The sequence below is a fragment of the Rhamphochromis longiceps genome, linkage group LG1 (assembly GCF_057381845.1).
Source record: "Rhamphochromis longiceps isolate RC_006_pf linkage group LG1, R_longiceps_female_GT1.1, whole genome shotgun sequence".
In the NCBI taxonomy this organism is placed as follows: domain Eukaryota; kingdom Metazoa; phylum Chordata; class Actinopteri; order Cichliformes; family Cichlidae; genus Rhamphochromis; species Rhamphochromis longiceps.
The window spans coordinates 28,431,171-28,450,891 of NC_140557.1; the positions used below are offsets into that span (position 1 = coordinate 28,431,171).

Consider the following 19,721-nt stretch of genomic DNA (forward strand, 5'->3'; position numbering starts at 1 on the left):
GGTAAGCTGTGTTAATAATTAAAAAATGTTTTTAATCAATAAATTAAATTAGCTGAAAAAACAGACACGTAATCTGTGTTACAGTAACAACAGAGCAGTTACATTCAAAATTTACAATTTTGAATTTTGAATAATTTATTAATGTAAAACTATAAATGCGCTTTCGCGAAAATCATGCATTTTAAATAGTAAAATCAGCAAATGACAATGATGTGATTTGTGGTATATTATCAAAGCTGATATAATCATGGCTGGTTGAAAAGGAGTTCATTTTGTTTGCTTTGTTACTTCAGTTGTAACAACGTGTCTGTTTCAAACAGTTCAGTTTTCTAAAATTGCATTTTAATTGATTGTAACCAATATAATTAGGTAACATTTTGTATGTTGTATTTATTTGTGTAAAAAGTATTTCTAATAATGCTAATTGAACATTTGTCACTTTTTTGTTTTGCTTTTTTTAATTTCATGGGTATAAAAACGCCTTTTGGGTTAATTCTAGTATATTTCCCCCCTTTTTTTTCTTTCTCCATTTATTTATTCAGTGACTATAACAGCACCATACTATATAGGAGTAATGAATGAACTGTTTCTACCTGAAATGTAATGGAATAAACATCCAAAGTAGTATAGAGTAACAGAAATACTCAACTAAGGTTCCTCAAGTATGTTTTGTGTACAGTATTTCAGTTAAATGCATTAGTTATGTAACACAGCTACAGATTTAAAAGATAGCTACATAATAGTCTAGAAATATTGTCACATGGCAGTAGTTTATAAGTGAAGATCCTCTTCCAGTTGTGACACTGTGGCAGAAAACAAACTCTTTCAAATCTCAGTATATGAACAGTAATTACTTTTCTCTCTCATAGTAATTGTGGTATGAAATCCAAGTGGCAAAGTGTTTTTTTTCCTTTGTAAAATGGTTATGCACATTCACCAACCAAATGACACCACACAACATGTAACATAATAGTCAGTTGGCTACTGTCCATTAAAACATTTATAAAACTGTACTGTTTGAAACTGACACTTTGTCACACATCAAGCAACAAAGTAATTCAAATGTCATCTTTCTCCACAGTAATAAAGCCCATGTTAATGACTGGGGTTACTAATCCAGTCATAATGTGCTAAAACAATGTAATGTGTTAAACCAACATATACGGTGCTGCTGCAGCAAACTGCAGGGCTGGCATTTAAAATTGATTTCATGTTTGCACTTTTACTTCTTTGTGTAGCAAAAGAAATGAGCTGGCCATTTATCTGGATGCTATTATGTATTCAGATTTAGTATAGACATAACAGTACAGAGAAACCTGTATGTTTGTTTTAGTTTAATAGTTTATTGTAATATCTTTTTCTTTTACATAAATTTAGAAATAATCTCAAGCCTCGTGCTATAATTATTGTGGTATCTTGTTGCATTGGGAATTACTTTAATAGGTTTAGATTTTAATAAACAATCACCCCACACACTGTGATGCACTGGCAGACAAAATGATCCAATACAGGCACAGGTAGAGCTCTCAGTCTGAAAAAGGACAACTGGGGTTTGTAAGTCATTAACTTTTAGTATAACAAATGTTGCTCAGACAAAAAGGTAAGTAATTTTTTAAGGTACATTTAGCCTATATTTGCTGATATTTGCTACAGTTTACATAAATACACGCCTTAATGGCATTCCTCTTTCTCCATAAACTATTCTCCTAATGGCTACTGGACGGAAACTGAAAAAAACATTTATCTTATGAACACGTTAACCACATTTCCTCAGAAAAGATAAATCACACCTGCCAAAATGAACTCGAGAAGGTCAAACCGAGACCAGAAGGAGGTGTGTGTGTGTGTGGGGGGGGGGTCACACACAAACAAAATAATGCAGCATTTAATGTGCACCATCTTTCTAACACCTGCTCTCATTACGAAGCCGGTCGATGCAGTGTCCGTGAGTCCAGTGGATTCACACCGATTTCGCCAATTAGTGCATTGGTGGAGGGGAGGTGTAGGTGAGAGCGAGTGGAGAGGAGCTGCAGGAAGATTTTTAATCAGTGACACAACATGGGTTGACCAAAGGGGAGGGAGGCAGCAGCAGTAATTAACAGTGTAAAAATCTGCGTGCTGCTGGAAGGAGACGATCACCGGGCTTATCAAACGCTCAACAAACAGTGCGCTGGACTGCATTTCCATCCCAAAGTTTTATTTTATCTCGACTCGCTGTGGATCTTAAACCACTGCTGGAACGCGCAGACGTCCGTGTTTCTATTGGCTGTGCGCAGCGTCGCTCAGAGGAATGACGATTTTGCTGCTATAACCAGCTGATGCTGAGGCTATGAACGCGGAGCCTCTGAAGAACTGTTGACGGTACATTGACACCCCGTCATCGGCGTTATGCCTGCGGATTCGGTCTACCGTCCGTCCAAAGACTGAGTGAGTAGGACATTTGATCGTGTCACGACGCACAGGCCCGGGTTTCCCCCCTCCTCCATCTCCTGTCGCTCCACATGATGTTTCTTCGTCTTCCCACATCATCATTTTCATGGGCATGATGCTCCGTGCTTCACAGATTGAGCTTTCTCACCTCGTACAGGCGTCACATCGCATCTGCAGGTAAACCTTCGCGTGGTTTAAACGGTGAGGTTTTTTACTCGTTATCTCGTCGGATTTGATTTGATTTCATTTTTGGTATGTGTTGGGAATGATGTCTTACCACGGGTTCATGAGTGAAGGCTTTTTTTCTTCTTGAATTGTGGATGTTGTTGTGCAACATTGTCGTGAACGTGGACCGTTATAATGTATGCACTGGTTGCTGTGTAGGCTGAGAATCGCGTGGACAGCGATGGAATGGTGGTGCGCTCTGCAACGCAGCGACGAAAGAGACGCAGTTTCGGTGCAGAGAGAGCAGCATTACTATCCTCCCCCCACCCCCTCTCTCACCTCACGCAAACACACATAGTCTCGTGCACGCGGACGCACGCACCTGCCTATTAAATTTACACTCCCAAACTCACTTATTGCCGAGGTTTCTTTGCAGGCAGACTCCAACGAGCCTCAGTTGCAGTGTCGTGTTGCCGTCCATTCTATATTCATTCAGTATTTTCTGGACCTTCACGGTGATGTTTTCACCTTGTTTCCATTTCGTTTTGCAAGGAGAGGAAGCAGCTTATCAATAAACCGAATGCATGCTGTATCCATTTTATTTCCTCCCTAAAGTATGAGCTCTAATGTCTCATAGATCACTCTTGTCGCTGGCGTATACCTATTAAAATGTGCACTACGAATTAATTCACTACCCACTGTCCTTAAATGACAAGCCATGGGTGGCCTTAACGTCCACCTTATCTCTTCCCCTGGAAAGACTTAGCTGTGTGGAGCGTACACTGCATAGGAAAACGCCCACACAGGCACATGAGCCAAGTCAACATTAAAGTGTTTTTTTGCACTGCTGAATAAATCAAGTGTTATACAAATGAAGTTGGACTGATACCGTGAGAAGCTTTGATGGTTCCTGTCCAGCAGCATTCACATTACAAAAGAGGCATTTAATATTCGTGGTCAGTTTTTGGATGTGTGACAAGAGACAGTCTGCCTTTAGATGTAATTGTTCTGGGGCTTTTTTTTCTTTGCTTTGCTTAAACAAAATAATAACAATATTACTTGTACATAGATGTATAATAACCTCACAGAAAGATTGAGGGGTAACTATAAGCAAAGAGGGAGAATGTTAAATCTTTACATCAACCATCTCGGCTTGACAGATTCAGAGTTCTGCAGAGACAGCGGTCACTTCACAAAGTGTAACTGTTGCTGATGTGAGAGTGGTTTTGGAAAGTAAAACAACTGTTTTTGACCTAATGATCCTTTAGCTTAAAACCCAAGAGGTCACCGGGATTGTTCTAAATCCTCCTGACGCAGACGTGAATTTACACATCCGCTTTCCTTGATTGAATTTCACCCAATAATTCTACAGATGATCTGGGTGTTGTCACGCTGTGTGATCGAGTGCTCGGAGCTAAGTTCAAGTCTGACGCCACACCTGAGAGGGTATTGCTGAGGTGTAGGTTGTAATGATGACCCAATTCTTACCCTAATGCTATAGTTTGGAGAAAGACAAAGCAGACCTATTTGAGGAACTAATGAGAGTAGATTTTGATGTTTGTCATTTAGAATGATTATTTTCTTTGTTCTGTGATTGCTAAAACTGGGAGAACAACTCATTAAAAACCATAATTACATATTATTTTTGCTTGTTTGAGTTGTGATGACTTAGACCTCAGAGGGTTAACTTGCTAATACCAAGAATGTGTCATTTTTACTGTGTTCAACATCCAGTTTACCTTGTTAACACTTCCTTGTTAGCCCAAACACAAAAACTGTTAATAGTTTTGCAATATTTAGGTGTTATGTAAAATATCTTGATGCATGCATCCAGGTAAGGAAATCCCAGAAAGCTTGATCGTGTTCACCTGGATGTCGTGTTTACAGTGGGAGAAACGTTTAATCACTCATCCAAGTGACTTCTTCAGTCACTATCACTCACTTGGATGAGTGACGAAACATTTCTCCCACCAAGATGATGAACACAATCAGCTTTCTGGGATTACATAAAGTACTTGACAAATTTTTTTGGAGTTGACGACAGGAAACACGAATGACGACACAGAATGTGATGGTTAATCAAGTAGAGACCTTTCACTGAAAACCACAAACATCACTCAGCTGGCGTCTCCAGAGGGAAAGTCAGGCCGAAATCTGTGGGCTATATCATGCATCACTGTTTGTTACCAAAATTGTGCCAACCCATTTAGTAAGTGCGGAGATGTTTTATCGGATAAGTGAAAACTTTGACCTGCTGATGGTTGCCGAGTGCTGTAGGCAAATTAAAGAGGATTCATTCTCCTCGCACCATGGATATTAAAGCACTCCATCCAATGGCTGTCAATAACTTTATTAAATAGCAAAAATCCCTTTTTTTTGTAGGGACGGTAGAGAAAAGGGTAGGGGATCACTCAGAAGAATCCTCTTCTGAGGATCTTCTGAGCACCTATGTTGTTGACATGCTTCCTGCAGCATCCTCCATGTTGATGTATAGCTAATTAGAATAGATGGGATCTGTGTGGAAGTCATGCTTAAGCCATGAGTTATTTAAACATGTCCTCAAGGAAATATTGTCTTTCTGTATATCTACATGTCCTACTTATTCACTGTCTGTGTCAGGAAGACTAAGAGCATGCAACTCCCTGTGCAAAGAATGATGGGATATTTGGACCTTCAGAGAGACCCTTTGACAACATATTTAATTGCATCTTTGTTTTTGTCTCTGGTCTTCCAGGTTTGCCGGCATGTAGTGTTGGATGGAAGTAGAAGAAGGACATCAGCACATGGAATAAAGGGAGCGCAAAGGACATCTGAATACACTCGACTCAGATACCTAATAATTACAATAATAAGAGATATTTTTAAAAAGTCCAGAAAAGAGGCAGAGAGAGGGAAAGAGAGAAGCTATGGTGTAAAGGGAGTGAAGATGGGCTGTGGTCAGACGCTTGCAATGTTCCTCCTGGAGTCCACAGTTCACTCCACCGGCTGGTCAAAGCAGGAGTCTCCTCGCTAAAAACCCGAGCAGCTCATTTCACCCGCTGGAGGAGCCCTCACTCTCGGTGATGTAATGAATAAGTTTGAAGTCCTTGGCATTGTGGGCGAAGGTGGGTGGATTTTACACGGCAGATTTCACTGCATGCTTTAAAACTTGAAGACTTTATGTACTGTTGCTGGTAACACTGGGGTCATAACCAGTGTACATTTTAATGGGATTCAGGTGTCTTACACTGCACAGCTGAAACCTACACACATAGCTGTTGACAGAGAGTATATATCCTACTTTAGCATTTTTGAGCACAGGCAGATTTTAAAGGGGCGCATGAGCCTCAGAGTGTGGTGAAGTCTCCCATGGAGTAATGTCTAATTCGTTATAATAATAGCTTTGGTCATTAGGTCGCCATATTTATCTTAAAACAAAATTGTTTTGGGTTTTTTTGTTTGCATGTATGCCTGTTTGATAAGAATGCCTTTAAAGGTTTTACTATGAAGCCTCGCTCTTTCCCGTTTTGCAAATTGAAAACATCCCCTGCATATACCTGTTGTTTGGATCCTTTCCACAGCACTAATTTAATCAGTATGTTAACAGTCAAGCATGCTCACCCCTCTGCTGCTCAGTTTATCTTCTCTAACAGTCTCTGTTTTTATTCCTTAATCACGTTCAGTTGCTTCTATTCTGTGTGATTATCAGCATCATCAGTGCAGTCCAACCCTTCTTGGTCTTGGTGCAGCAAACAAAAATATGAGTATGAATATGCAGAATCTGCAGGCACGGGGACAAGATTTTTGTTTAGACCAAACATGTTTAAGAAGGTGTTGTTTGCATACAGGTAAACAGCCAGTCCAAAGAATTGCACATTTTTATTCAATTAGATTTTTTCTTTGAATTTGTCTGCATTGCTAAATGATAACTTTCATGTGGGATAGGAAGTCTGGCTACTCCGGAAGCCCCAAAATGTTATCAGATGATAGCCAATGGGTTCCCATGCCTAAAGCCTTTAGTTCAAAGGGTAGGATCAGCGCCTTCCTGGCCAGAAAGAAGTGCTGAGTTTGATAAGCACTGCTTAGAAAATCTAGTTTCAATTAAAATTACTTATTGAATTAAAAGACACTCCAAACTCAAGAGCAAGAACTGATTTGTAGTGCTGATGAAACTAATATTGCTTCAATCTATAAAACGCTGAATTTGCCATGTACAGGTAGTTCTAACTTTCAATGCTACTCTAGCCTTACTTTGTTCTTGGTTAGTATGAGATGATTTAATATAATCACTTGTTTTACTGCTTAGGATAAAATTAGCAGTGCCTGTCTGACAAAGACATCCTGTTTATAGATGAGAAAAGCACTGTATATGGTTTTGGTTGGAAGTGTTTAGCTTGGAGGATGTAAAATGCCTTATTAAGAAATCGTAGAAACCACACATTTTTCAGCACCATATGAGTATTGCTGAAATGTTGAATATGCATGTAAGTAATTCTTGCAAATCAACTTTGTGAAATTTTCAACAGCATAAATTAGTCTTGGTTTTTCAGAAAAGCTCATCCTTGATTCTGCTATTTTTATTCCTAATCGTACTTTTCTTTAAGGTTTATATAAATAAAATAAATAAAATTGCACTTTTAGCTGTGAGTGACTCTTAAGTGAGCCACACAAACGCCCTTTAATTAGCAATCCGTGTAGCTTCTGCTTCTTGTAGCCAGCAGCGTGATTTGCAGCTGATTTGACTGAGCTGGATCGACATGTATTCCTGCCTTACTGTAATGTGAGAAGACAGAGTAGCCAAGTGTTTATTCTGCTGTTGGTAATTCTCGCAAACTGTGATCTACACCAGCACTCGTTACTACATCTATCAAAAAGTTATGTACACAACGAACCGCAATAACAGTTTTCATACAGTTTTCTGTTTGTTTGTTTTTCTCATGTTAAAAGCTCTGTGTGTACACATTTTTCATACTTTACACAGAGTATGTTTTATATATACAGTGTAACCCTGGCGGCATATATTAAAGTTAACTGTTGTCTCTGCCAACTCGCTTTTTTATTGTATTGCCATTTTTCTTCAGCGTTGACACAGATGGGTTTGCTGTATTTTAAATGTATGCTATCACTAAAAATTGTTTCATCTTTTTCTTCCAGTGAAATTGTGTCTTTTTTTCTCTAAATACATCCTAATACCAATGTATTAGGGGTGCGATGGTACTCGTGTCGATATTGAACGTTCGATACAGTGCTTTCGGTTCGGTAAGCATATGTATCGAACAATACAAAATTTTTAATTTATTTTATCAACTTTCCTTCTGACGATGCTGTCTGTGTTGAGCGCTCGACAATGCAGCCTAGGCAGAGTAGTCGAACGCAGATTCACTGAGCGCAGGGCAAGCTAGCGAGACAGAAGTTAAGCTCTCCTTGCAAAATGGCAAATTGAACCTCCCCCACCCTCATTCAGATCTGGCGTTTGGAACTATTTTGGTTTTCATGTGACGTATGACCCTGAAGGTAAGCGTGTCATGGACTAAAGTAAAACAGTATGTCGGATGTGTCACGCAATGCTCAATTACATTTTTGGGAGCTAGTGTGTTAGCACAGTTTGCTGTTAAGGTGTTGGCCGTCCAGCCCCATGCACAGGGCGATCCACAGTAGCTCGTTAACGGAGATTTGCGGTGTTGTGGAGTTAAAGTCATTTCAACAGATTAACGCTGACAGCACTAGTGGGAACACAACGAATATGACTGCACATTTACTCTGACATCATCCTAGTGCAAAGACAAGTGGAAGCAGACAAAAACAACAAGCACTGCTACAAACTTTACCGCCGTTAGCACATGATTCTCCTTATGGGGACCTGATATGTTTAATATGCTGCTGAGAATATAGCCCAGAAGAAGCGTATAGTATAGCTTTTATTTTGGAAAGAGCCATTTCTCTGTAATAAACTCTCTTTTTCAAAGATGAGTGATTCCTCAATCAGATATATTTATTTTTTATTACTTTTTTGTTTCAGCAACATTAAATTTAAAAACTGTACTTTTGAGTTAAAATATATATTTATAATTTTAATAAATGACAAATTAAAAAGGCATGAACATTTTTTTTTGTATCGAAAAAATATCGAACTGTGACACCAAAGTATCGAACCGAACCGTGAATTTTGTGTATCGTTGCACCCCTACAATGTATGTAAACTTTAGTCAGCAAAACTATAAAGAAGATTTTTTGTCATACTCATGAATCAGAGGTAAAGCAACTTCAGAACATTTTGTTCTTTGTAGACAAAACTCCTTCACAGTTGCTACATGTTTTTCAAACGTGACAGAGAATTAAAAAAAAAAGATCTGAATAAACAGCTGCTGCATTTTTAGCTTCTAATATTTTTTAAGTGTTTCCTTTTAGAATGCAGTTAGCTAAACAGGGAGTTTGAATGTTGTAAGGATCTTTCTTAAGAATCTCCAAAAGTTGATTCTGTTCATCTGGACGTAGCGTTTTGTGGGAGAAACTGCAGGTTTCCCCGATCTTATAAACAGTACATTTGCATAATGACTGAAACCAGCCCAGTGAAGGAACAATGGGTTTAAGAATGTTATTTAGGAGTCACCATTCTCTCCTTACTGCTTATTTACACATTCATGTTCCTGTGATTTATCAAAGAAACACATTTGTACGTGTACTTGTAATACTGCTGGGACATTAAATACTCTAACTAGCACCACTCACCTATCGTTGTCCATGGAGAAAGTAAGAAAGGAATTATGAAACAACTTAAGTGGGTTTTTGAAATTCCCATAATCATGTAACTCATGCACACGCTTGTGAGAGGTCTGTGCCATTTATTGCCAGCAATTTATGTGTATTGATAAAATGTTTGTTTTACCATGTAAGTAAATCAACTTTGTAAAACTCTGGAACTGCATAAATGTTACCACAGAGACCATTTCTACAGTTTTTCTGTAAAGACAAACTATATTTCTACAGGCTTCTCTTCATATCTGCACCTCTTTCTGCCCCTATAGCAAACAGATAAATATTTGAATGAATCAAAAATCTTATGATAAGAAATATCATTATAAAAAAATAGGTTTTAATTGTTGTTGTTTTTAATTTCCTTTCACAAAAAAAAAGAAAAACAAGAAAAAAATAAACACTGAAAGTAACTCCGAAAGCAAGCTAAGTGACAGATGGTGTCAAGGCAAAAGGGCATCATTCTCCGTAAGACTGAAGCTATAAAAATCTCTAAAACTCTGCACAGAAATCAGGCCATTGCCACAAAAACAGACCGATTCTGGCAGAAAGACAAGCAGCATTACCTAACCCATTACGTTGCATATGTGATCTGAACAGCAAAAAGAGCAATTTGGAAAGACGTGGAAAACATTAACTTCAGCAAATGCGAGTCCAGCTGACATCCTTGCAGGACAGAGCCAGAGACTCGACTTCTGAAATATCAGCCATCATCCCAGTCTTGTTAAACTGACACAATCATCTGTCTTAGTAAAGACAGGAACAGGGACACGGTGTGTGTGTGTGTGTGTGTGTGTGTGTGTGTGTGTGTGTGTGTGTGTGTGTGTGTGTGTGTGTGTGTGTGTGTGTGTGTGTGTGTGTTACTTGTGAAAGGTATAGCTGTGAGTGTGTGTTGTGTGTGGGAGAGCGAGTATGCATGCCTCCGCCTCACCTATTAACGGCTGTTTCTCTGGTGGTTCTCACCTACTGTACTTCTTTTTCATGAACCTGTTTGTTTGAGGTTTGGAGGTCAAAGCATAATTAAGATGTCAAAACTTTAACACCACATCTGAGTCTCACTTTTTTATTGAGCGTTTGCATCTTTCTCTCCATTTCTTGTTGTCCAGGAGCATATGGAGTGGTGCTCAAGTGCAGGCATAAGGTAAGATAGTATTTCTGATTTCTCAGAGTCTTACAGTATGCCTGGTTTGTTTTATTGTGATGTAAAGTGTTTGGATGGTGGCAAACTTTCACTGAGAAGAATGGTACGGTGATGAAGACTGAAACAAATGTGACTGGTATGATGGTTAAAATACTCAGAAAACTACAATGTCAACAGTGATGTTTCATCCCTATTTCATCCCTGAAATGTTAGCTAGCGTGTTTTAACCCATTGTAAAAGCATACAGTAATGGAGGAAATCCTTTGCTTGGCTCTAAGTCGATATACTATGTAGACAGAAATGCTGAGCCACCTACACATTATCAAGAGTAGCTGCTCAGTAATGGAAACGGATACCCTGAAGCTCCCAGCTCCCAGTTTTGTGCAGATGTTAATGCCGGAGAAGGTTTGGATGTCTGTAGAGCACTAGCAACTTTTACATACTATGCATCTCAGCATTCAGTGACCCCGCTCTGTAACTCCAGTGGTCTGACCCTTTGTCGCTGAGTTGTAGTGGTTCTTAGAAACTTCTCTTTTGCAATGTTATCATTTACAATTGAGGGAGGGAAGAAATTACAACCAGTGAGCTCTGTAGAACAAATCATTCTTTCACAAATGGTTGTAAAGCCAGACTGCATGGCTATGTGCTGGATTTTATACATCTGTGGCAATGGGACTGAAAACAGCTGAAAGATTACCACTACTTTTTTTTCCATATAAAGCGTCTGGTCTGTATTTTAACAACCATATTTCTGTAGCTTACAGTAGGGAGACAAGCTGTATAAGTACAGCTTAGACTTACAGGTCTAATTCATTTAATAAGGAACAGATCTGCTGTTTTCATAGAGAACATTTATTGATGGCTTAGTTTGGAAGATTCTGCTATTGCACAAAATCGACCAGCGAGCAATTATAATGCAAAACGAAATAAAGTTCATTTCGCTTTTCTAACACACCCACAGTTGGTCCATTTGTTTTGCAGACAATGTGCGTGGTCACAAATTTTGAGCTACAGACCACTGTGCTCATTGGCAGATGGCAAAATTTACCTCATGCACACCAACATTTGCAGCCTCACCAAAAGCACATCTCAAAGCTGTGAGGCTATTTGTGCTAGGGTACTTATACTTGCAATGCCAAGCAAGTGTTTATCATGCAAGTTATTATCATTTGCCAATTGTTATAAAACACAAGGTAAAGCTGAGGCAGATGGAACCGTTAGTATTGCAGTTATGTCCTAAAAAATAGTGGAGAAAGTGGTTTATTTATCGGATGATGGGATGGATGAATAGACAGGGAATCCCTTTAGAGTGAAAGAATGGTTACAGCCACCTTAAAGGTAGATTAGAAACTTTAATGTCACCACTTGCACATGTGCACCCTCATATGAATCACTTACTTGGTGCTTACTCACTGTGTCACGCTGTAAGCATGAGTCTGAATGTTCTCTGACAGACATTGTTAGATCACGTTGGATTTTAGCGGTGACTCTTAAAACAAAGTTATTAAATGTGAGCCATTAATGTACTTTGTATGCATGAATGAAAGGGCTGAAGGTGTGACTCATCCAGCTGTGTCTTACTTAATATAACTGTGCGGTTTCAAGCTTATCTTTAGCTGTTATATGGTCCTATTACTTGTTTCTCTGCAGTCTGTTTATAAAGTAAATGAATTTTCTCAACATGTGAGAACTTTCCAAATCAAAATGATTACATTACATTGTTTGTCTTTTTGACTTGTAATGATTGGGAATTCTCAAACAAAGCTCAAAGACCTTTTTTACACTGTTGAAATTTTGGACTTTAGTCCAAATTTATTAAAACTGCTCTGCAAAACACTAGTGCACATGCAACCAAAGACCGCCTGCAGCTGAAGGACAAATTTTCACAGTGTGACTTCTAATAAGGCTCGCATGTGAATACCAACCAGTCAAAAGGAAATGAGGCAAAATACAAAGGGCCAGTTTTGTAATATTTGAATAAATTTTAGGAATGAAACATTTCCTTCCCAACCACGTCAAATCTCTCCTTTTTCTCTTACTGCCATCATGTGTTTAGACTCTCTGCATGGGCTTGTGGGCTAAACAGAAGAGTTGTGCAGTTGGATATGAGGGCAACTGGGTGACTGGGTATTTTGTCGCCATGTCAGGTGGGCGACATACACACCTAAGTTTGTGAATGTGATGACTCAAGAACAAGGCGACATGGGATTTTGAAAGTGATACCATAGGGGTGTCTGCTCGTAGGCTTGGTGGTAGCACTGGTGGTTGCCAGTATATATTTTAATTAATGCCACAATTCACTGGAATATACGACATGCCTCAGGAGGATATTGTCTGATAGATTTTATTGGACCCATCCTACACAATGTAACATTAGGTAAACTTGCATGATGATTGCTGCTACGCTGTTGAAAGTTATCTGCAAAATAAGTTGTAAGCTAACACACTCATTCAGTTAGCACCTTTTATCTCTACTGGTCATGTTAAACGTGTGCAGTCAGTTATCTTTATTAGAGTTTTTATATTGTCAAATCTGAAAGGCCCCCACGTAGTTCTGTGGTTTGGCATCATGCATATCCATTCAGCATTGTTTCTGTTGTTTTCTATTAGCGCCAAGAACAAGTATAGCCTAATAGTCAAGAAGCGTGAGCAGGTCACAGTGACAGCACAGCACGCTGCTACCTGTGCATGTTGCTTATATGCTGTGAATTTTGAGGGTAAAAAAATGTAACAAATTTACCAAAGACATATTTAATACCTTATTAATTCAGTTAGTAGGAAGTAGGTTGTTATTTCATCTTTCAGAAATAACAAAGCTTTTTGCTACGTGATCATAATTAGCAGCTAAATGTGCTTAAACTTACAGAAGGTAGTTGTGTAGATTAACCCCATTCTAATGAAATTCTGTCCATTTTTGCAAAGTAATATGTAGCTATAGCTTTCAAGTCAACGTAGAGTTGTTGTCCGAAGTTTACACACATGGACATAGAAGTCATGGTAACTTTTAAATTTGAATGATTTCTTTAAATTGTTTTTTTTCCAGGGTGAATGATTGTTGTTGCTGTATGCTTAATGACTTTAAAAAACAATTTAAACTTTCTCTAATTGGCTGAAGGACAAAAGTATACATACAGGCTGAACTATAGGTTTCTGAGTCATTTCTAAACAACAACAGAGTCCAAGAAATTCAGTTCAAACAGTTTACATAAGTACAACTTATTTGGATGTGTCAACACTTCGCCAGGGTCTGAAAAAGGACCCAGACTTTTACCCTCCAATGAGAAGAAATGTGCAGATGTTCAAAAACAACCCAGGAACTGCTGAGTCTCAAGGCTGCTATGAACTGGAAACTGCTGAAACACCAGCGTCGCTGTCCACAGTAAAGCCAACGAAGAAAGAAGCTGCTCAAATGGACAAGCCAAATACCTTCTGAAGAAAATTTTATGGTCACACGAGACAAAGACTAAGATTTTTGGACACAGTGACAAGAGTAAAGGTGAGTATCTCAGGCCTAAGAAGACTATAGCAACTATCAAGCATGGTGGTGGTAGCATCATGCTTTGAGGGAACAGTGGATGGAATAATAAAGGCAGACTACCTCCAAATTTTTAAACTTCAGCCCAAATCAACAAAACTTGGACATAGTTGTATGTTCCAACAGGAGGACAATGATCCCAAACACATCAAAACGGGTTCTGGAATTAATAAATCATTCACGTTAACATAGGCTTCTGGAATGACTTTCCCAAAGCCCTGACCTCAGCTCTACTGAGAATTTTTAGAATATAACCAACTAACTGTGCCAAGAAGAGTGGTCAAATATCCAGCCAAAATATGCAGCGTTATTGAAGGTAGTTTATGGCTACCAAAGCGTCTGCTTGACTTACAACTTGCTAAAGGATATTTAACCAAATATTAATGTGAGTGTATCCATATATATGTGTGAGCCTGTATGTATACTTATAACCCTTTGTGGAGGAAATGCAAAAGAAATTCAAACTGCACTCAATTTCTTTTTTTTCCTTTTTTTGGTGAATGTGGTGACTGTGAATGTATGACTGCAGCTGTAGTTAACGAAAAAAGTTCAATATTTGCCTCTTAAATAAAGCAGTACTTAGTGTAAAAGCAAATTTTGTTACTGTTAATTCAAATGATTACGGTAATTTCTTATGAATGACAATTGTGTTACGTAGTACTTCGTTCACAACCACTAGTTATTCATTTATAAAAATGGCACCTAATGTCTAACCCAACTTTGTCTAAAGTGATGAGCTTGATGTTCAGAAAACATGATTTTCAGTCAGTGGTTTTAATTAGTTTTAGTTAGTGTGATTGTTTATTTACGATTTTTATTTATTAAACCTTTAAATTCACAATATAGTCTTCTCCAATAAATCTCACCTCTTTTTACATGGTGCAGTACAATAACCAGACAGCCCATGTGAAAGTACAATACAGACACAGTGGTTTGGATTGATAGTCAAGTATTTTCCATTCGTCTTTTCAGATTTTTGTATTTTATGTGTTCATTGATCAGGCTTATTTAGGGCTTTTCCAGGCTTTTGAATCAGTCTTAGGCAAGTTGACTGCCGGTATGCTGAGTGGAGCACTGATGTTTTAGAAAGCAGGAATAATGCTGTCAGCTACAAACAATGCAGCTATTCAAGCACATTAGTCAATAAACTTGGAAGCAATCTTGGAATATAAAAACATCTGTGGATGAATCAGCATGTTACAATTGAACACACACACACACACACACACACACACACACATTGGTATCCTGGCTTGGTCAGAGAGGAATGGGGTTAATGGCGGATTACAGCAAATATGAGCACCTGTATTCAGACATTCATTAATAAATAGACCTTAACGAAGAGCTTAATTACACTGAAACTAACAAAGGGGGCCCTTTTTGATAAGCACTGATGTGGTTTACATGTGAAACAGATTGCTCCACGCTGTGCCTGTTGAAATAAATTTTCGGGGCTTTCTTCAATATAAACACTAAAGCAAATTTAAAGATTAAAGAAGCTAAATTGCACATTGTTTTTAAAGACACTTTACGCTTAGATGTGCAGAAACATTGAAATTGCCATCTGTTTAGTGACAGTTTAAAGTTACTTGACCTCCTTATGTGTTTGGATTCTATGTGTCTATAATTTGTACTTTTTTGATATTGTCAGTGCGCACAGAATAGGTTTGTGGCTATTTTGTGATTTTATTTTTTTTTTTAAATTGTCCTCAATGTTTCGGTTGTTTTTAACAGACAGATAATTGAATGTTTTTGATAACTGAATGTTTAAAGGCAGACTTAGCATTGAGTACTCAGGATTGGTTGGTGTTTTCCCTGTAGTCTATTTTCCTACATACCATACAGTCTGAGCATGTTTCATCCAATATATCCTATCATTATGACGTCCTTACTTTGCTGTGCTTCATAAAACTTTCAAAAAAGCCATAAATTATACATATTGAGTGACATTCTGAATATGCATATACTTGCATTCTGAGAACATGAACAAAATGACACTGTAAGTAGAACACAGTGGTTAGGCAGGAAGTTGAAATTCAAAGAGGGACAGATAAAAGAGAAGCTAGAAGAAAAATCTGGGAACCAGATGTATTAACATGCAGGATGCAGCTGAATGTAAATTTGGACAGCGCCTCATCTCTTAAGCATATTGGCCTGTTGTGGAGGAAGGCTTAAGTTTTTTGGCTCTTTGTACTGTCTTTGTACTCTAAAGATAAACCCTGCATTTGTGAGAGAAATGTTTGTCTACCCGTTATGGCAGAATCCTAATATGTCTAAGAGACACAGAGAAATGCCAAAGCATAGTAAATCCCAGTCAAATTAAAATAAATCTTTTTGGTGGCTGTAGCTAAAGAGGTAAGGCAGGTAATCTACTAATCAGAAGGTGACTGCTTCAGTCCGCATGCCAAATATTTTTGAGCAAGATACTAACCCCAAGTTGCTCTGATGCATCCATCAGAGTGTGAATGTTAGAAAGAAAGCACTTACGTATAGAAAAAAGCGGTTGGGTGAATGAGGCGAGTTTTATAAATGTGCTTTGAGTGCTTCAGTAGAGTAGAAAAGCACTGCATACAGTAAGAACCAGTCCATTTACCATTTACCAGTAAATTACTTTCCAGTGGTTATTGGTACTGTTTGTATTATTGTATGCACTTTAGTCAGACACAAAGTGAGAGACAGAGCAGGAGAGCAAAATACCACTAGAGCATAACCATTACTCTCCAAGGTTTATTGTACTGTATTGATTACTCCATAAAAACCATTCTGAGTCATTAACTTTTAATTAAATATGATGTGCATAAAATATCTGAGGGACTAGTGAGTGATAATAGTGACTTTTAAATTCCAAGCGTTCGATATGCATTTTTTGGGTGGTAGAAAACAAGATATGAGCTTAACAGTAAAGGTGACCCTAACTTAATGCACAGAGGTGAAAATACCACCTAACTTAGCTAATATTTTAGCTTTACCATCAGCGTACTCGTTCTGCTGTCGAGTCTCATTGGCAGGCTTGTTCAGTAACAGAGCTCACCTCACAGTATGCCTGCCTACATAGGCTATGACAATGTTCAGTCTTTATATTAATTTATTATAGCCATGATTTTAAAAGATGACCTTTCTTTACACTGTGGTGTGTGTGTGTGTGTGTGTGTGTGTGTGTGTGTGTGTGTGTGTGTGTGTGTGTGTGTGTGTGTGTGTGTGTGTGTGTGTGTCACAAAGTCCACTCTGGCACAAGAACAGTTAATATTTCCATGCTTGCATAGCACAAATGAAACAGCTAATAACATAGCATATCTTTAAAATTCAGTATTTTTCTGTCACAGACTTTTTTTTTCTTTCTCTGGACCACAGATTTGTTGTTTTCAGCAAATCTCCATTTCATAAGAAATTAAATACCAGCTGTCAAAGTGTGGGTATGTTAAACTGGGTATTGCTTCCCTTCCTCTGGGTTACTAAGAAGTGACATGTGACATGTTTCTCATTTATATGACAGTGTAGGGATTCATTTTCACACACACTTGGAGCCAAAGATTCAGACCATTGCAATAAAAGCTTTTTAGCTTTGCTGCAAGAGAGCAGTTATTTTTACTTTTCTCAGCTGGAAGCAGGGCAAAAGAGAAAAGGGTAGCTGAGGGAGAGAGACAGAGAAGCAATGTGTGAATGTGTGTGCGTGCACGATGGAGAGAAGGAGATGCAGAGGGATGTATCGAACAGGGAGACTACGCTGATGGTAAATGGGTCACCCTGTTAGGAGTCTTCAGCAGACCTGCGTGTAGTTAAGAGAATCATGCCTGCAGGCTGTATGTGCTGGGCTAAAACCTTACCCGGTGACACAGGAACTGTACAAGGAAGGAATTAAATGCATTTTAAATGTATGTTCATTTGTAAATTATATATGCTTCACCTCACAGTATGCATTTGATGGCACATATAATTAGTCTAGTGAACGTGCGCCAGCGTTTGTGCAATGTTCCGCCACTTTATGCAAGTGTTTTTATTAGCGTATGTGGGTGTGTGCATAGAAGCTTGTGTTATCTTGAATTTGTGTTTTTGGAGTGACAATAGCACAACCTACACAGCCAGTGTTTCCTGGTGCCTATACAGGATCTCAGTGCAGTGCTGGAGGGCTGAGAGGACTTGTTAATTAATTACTGGTAGGCGACCAGCAGAAAATTCATCAGTGACTCTTTGATAATTGATTACTTGTTTAAGTGGTTTGTCACATTACAGTCCCATTCATTTACTGGTTATAGATTCTCACGCAGGTTTTACTTGAATTTCTCCGTTTAAAATCTTTGTGATCAAAACCTGATGTGTTAATTTCACTTTTCAATCCAAAGCAATTTGAAAGCATAATAATAATTGTAAGAAAAAGAAAAAACTAGAAAACAAAAAGACGTACATTTCTCAGGAAATTTTGAGTGTCCCAATGCACCAGCTGGCCATGAAGATGTCACCACAAGTAAGAGCTAACCAAATAATAGCTTTGGGGAAGCTGTAAGACATTTTAAGGTCAAGATTTAGGTAGCCAAACATAAATAAATAAATGAATGAATAAATAACCGTGGATAAAAAGAAACAGGTGTGGAATGGTCTTTAGAATATGAAAGGAATTTTATTCTGAAAGTCTAAAGCTTTTGCAGGCATCCTGTTTTTACAGTAGTAGTCATAATTGAAAGAATAAAACCCACTATCCTTTTCAGCCCTGAAAAGAAGCTTTACTATTTGCAAGCTTTTATTTTGACAGTCTAGTACTATTTAGCTAGTCTTTTTAGAAATGAGAGACAAAGTGTAGACATTTGTCTCTCCCATGTCCAAGTGTGAAGGAGACAGGAAAGAAGCGTATTAAAATGGAATTTGGTTATTGAGTAGGTCTTATTTTGAAAGGCCAAATTTTTTAAACATATCCTGCTTAAACCACTATGGCATCCACACAATAGTCCATTATATTCATGCATTACTGTAGCGAGTTTACATCACAAAATGAAGTACCTTGAGCCAACTGTTGTTGTGATTTGGTGCTATATAAAAGAAAAAAAAGAATTGAATAGCTCATTATATACAGAAGAGCCAGCATCATTTATGAGCCCCAGCAATTGGCTGCAATATTTGTTGTTTGCAAGCTTTTATTATGAAGGACACACTTTGCTTAGAGTCTGATTTTGAAGGTGAATCAAAATTTAGACAGTCTGGATCATCTTCCCTCTCTTTGCCATCCTTACAGCAACACTCCAAATGACATCCTGATGTCCTTGCTGTAGATCCTGATGAGATATATCAGTGAGTCAATGTCTCACTTGCTCCTGGCATACAGCTTGATGCCATCCATGTACAGGAGGTGGCAGATGGTCATTCAACTCCTGAATGTGTTTCTATAACCACTTGCTGTGATGAGCTGGCTGAGGGTGTTGAGGCCTATACAGCACAGCAGCAGGAACAGTGTATCACCTTGATGTAATCTGAACTTTGATGGTGACTTGTGCAGTTAGCATGGAGTTGTTGTCTTCCAGAGATTCATTCAGTACCTGATGAAGGCTATTAGTACACCATTAATCTTTTATAGCACCAAACACTCCCGTAGTCCATGTAAGGCACAGGCTTTCTTGCAGTCAGTCCAGGCAGTGCTCAGGTTGGTCTGCCTGGTCTTAGAGTCTCTGACTCTATCGGTGAAAGGGTCTTTGGAGAGCAGGCCGTTTGTTCTTTTGAACTCTGCTTCTC

At 38.4% G+C, this 19,721-nt stretch overlaps 1 protein-coding gene across 1 annotated transcript in view; it reads left to right on the top strand.

The window, feature by feature from the left end:
- Positions 1 to 2,068: 2,068 nt before the first annotated feature.
- cdkl5 (cyclin dependent kinase like 5) overlaps positions 2,069 to 19,721 on the top strand; it is a 45,636-nt gene continuing 27,983 nt past the window's right edge. The window contains exons 1-3 of the mRNA XM_085404526.1: positions 2,069 to 2,631; positions 5,330 to 5,699; positions 10,434 to 10,468. Coding sequence (XP_085260652.1) covers positions 5,663 to 5,699; positions 10,434 to 10,468 — 72 coding nt within the window. The 5' untranslated portion in view covers positions 2,069 to 2,631; positions 5,330 to 5,662. The remainder of the gene's footprint in view (positions 2,632 to 5,329; positions 5,700 to 10,433; positions 10,469 to 19,721) is intronic.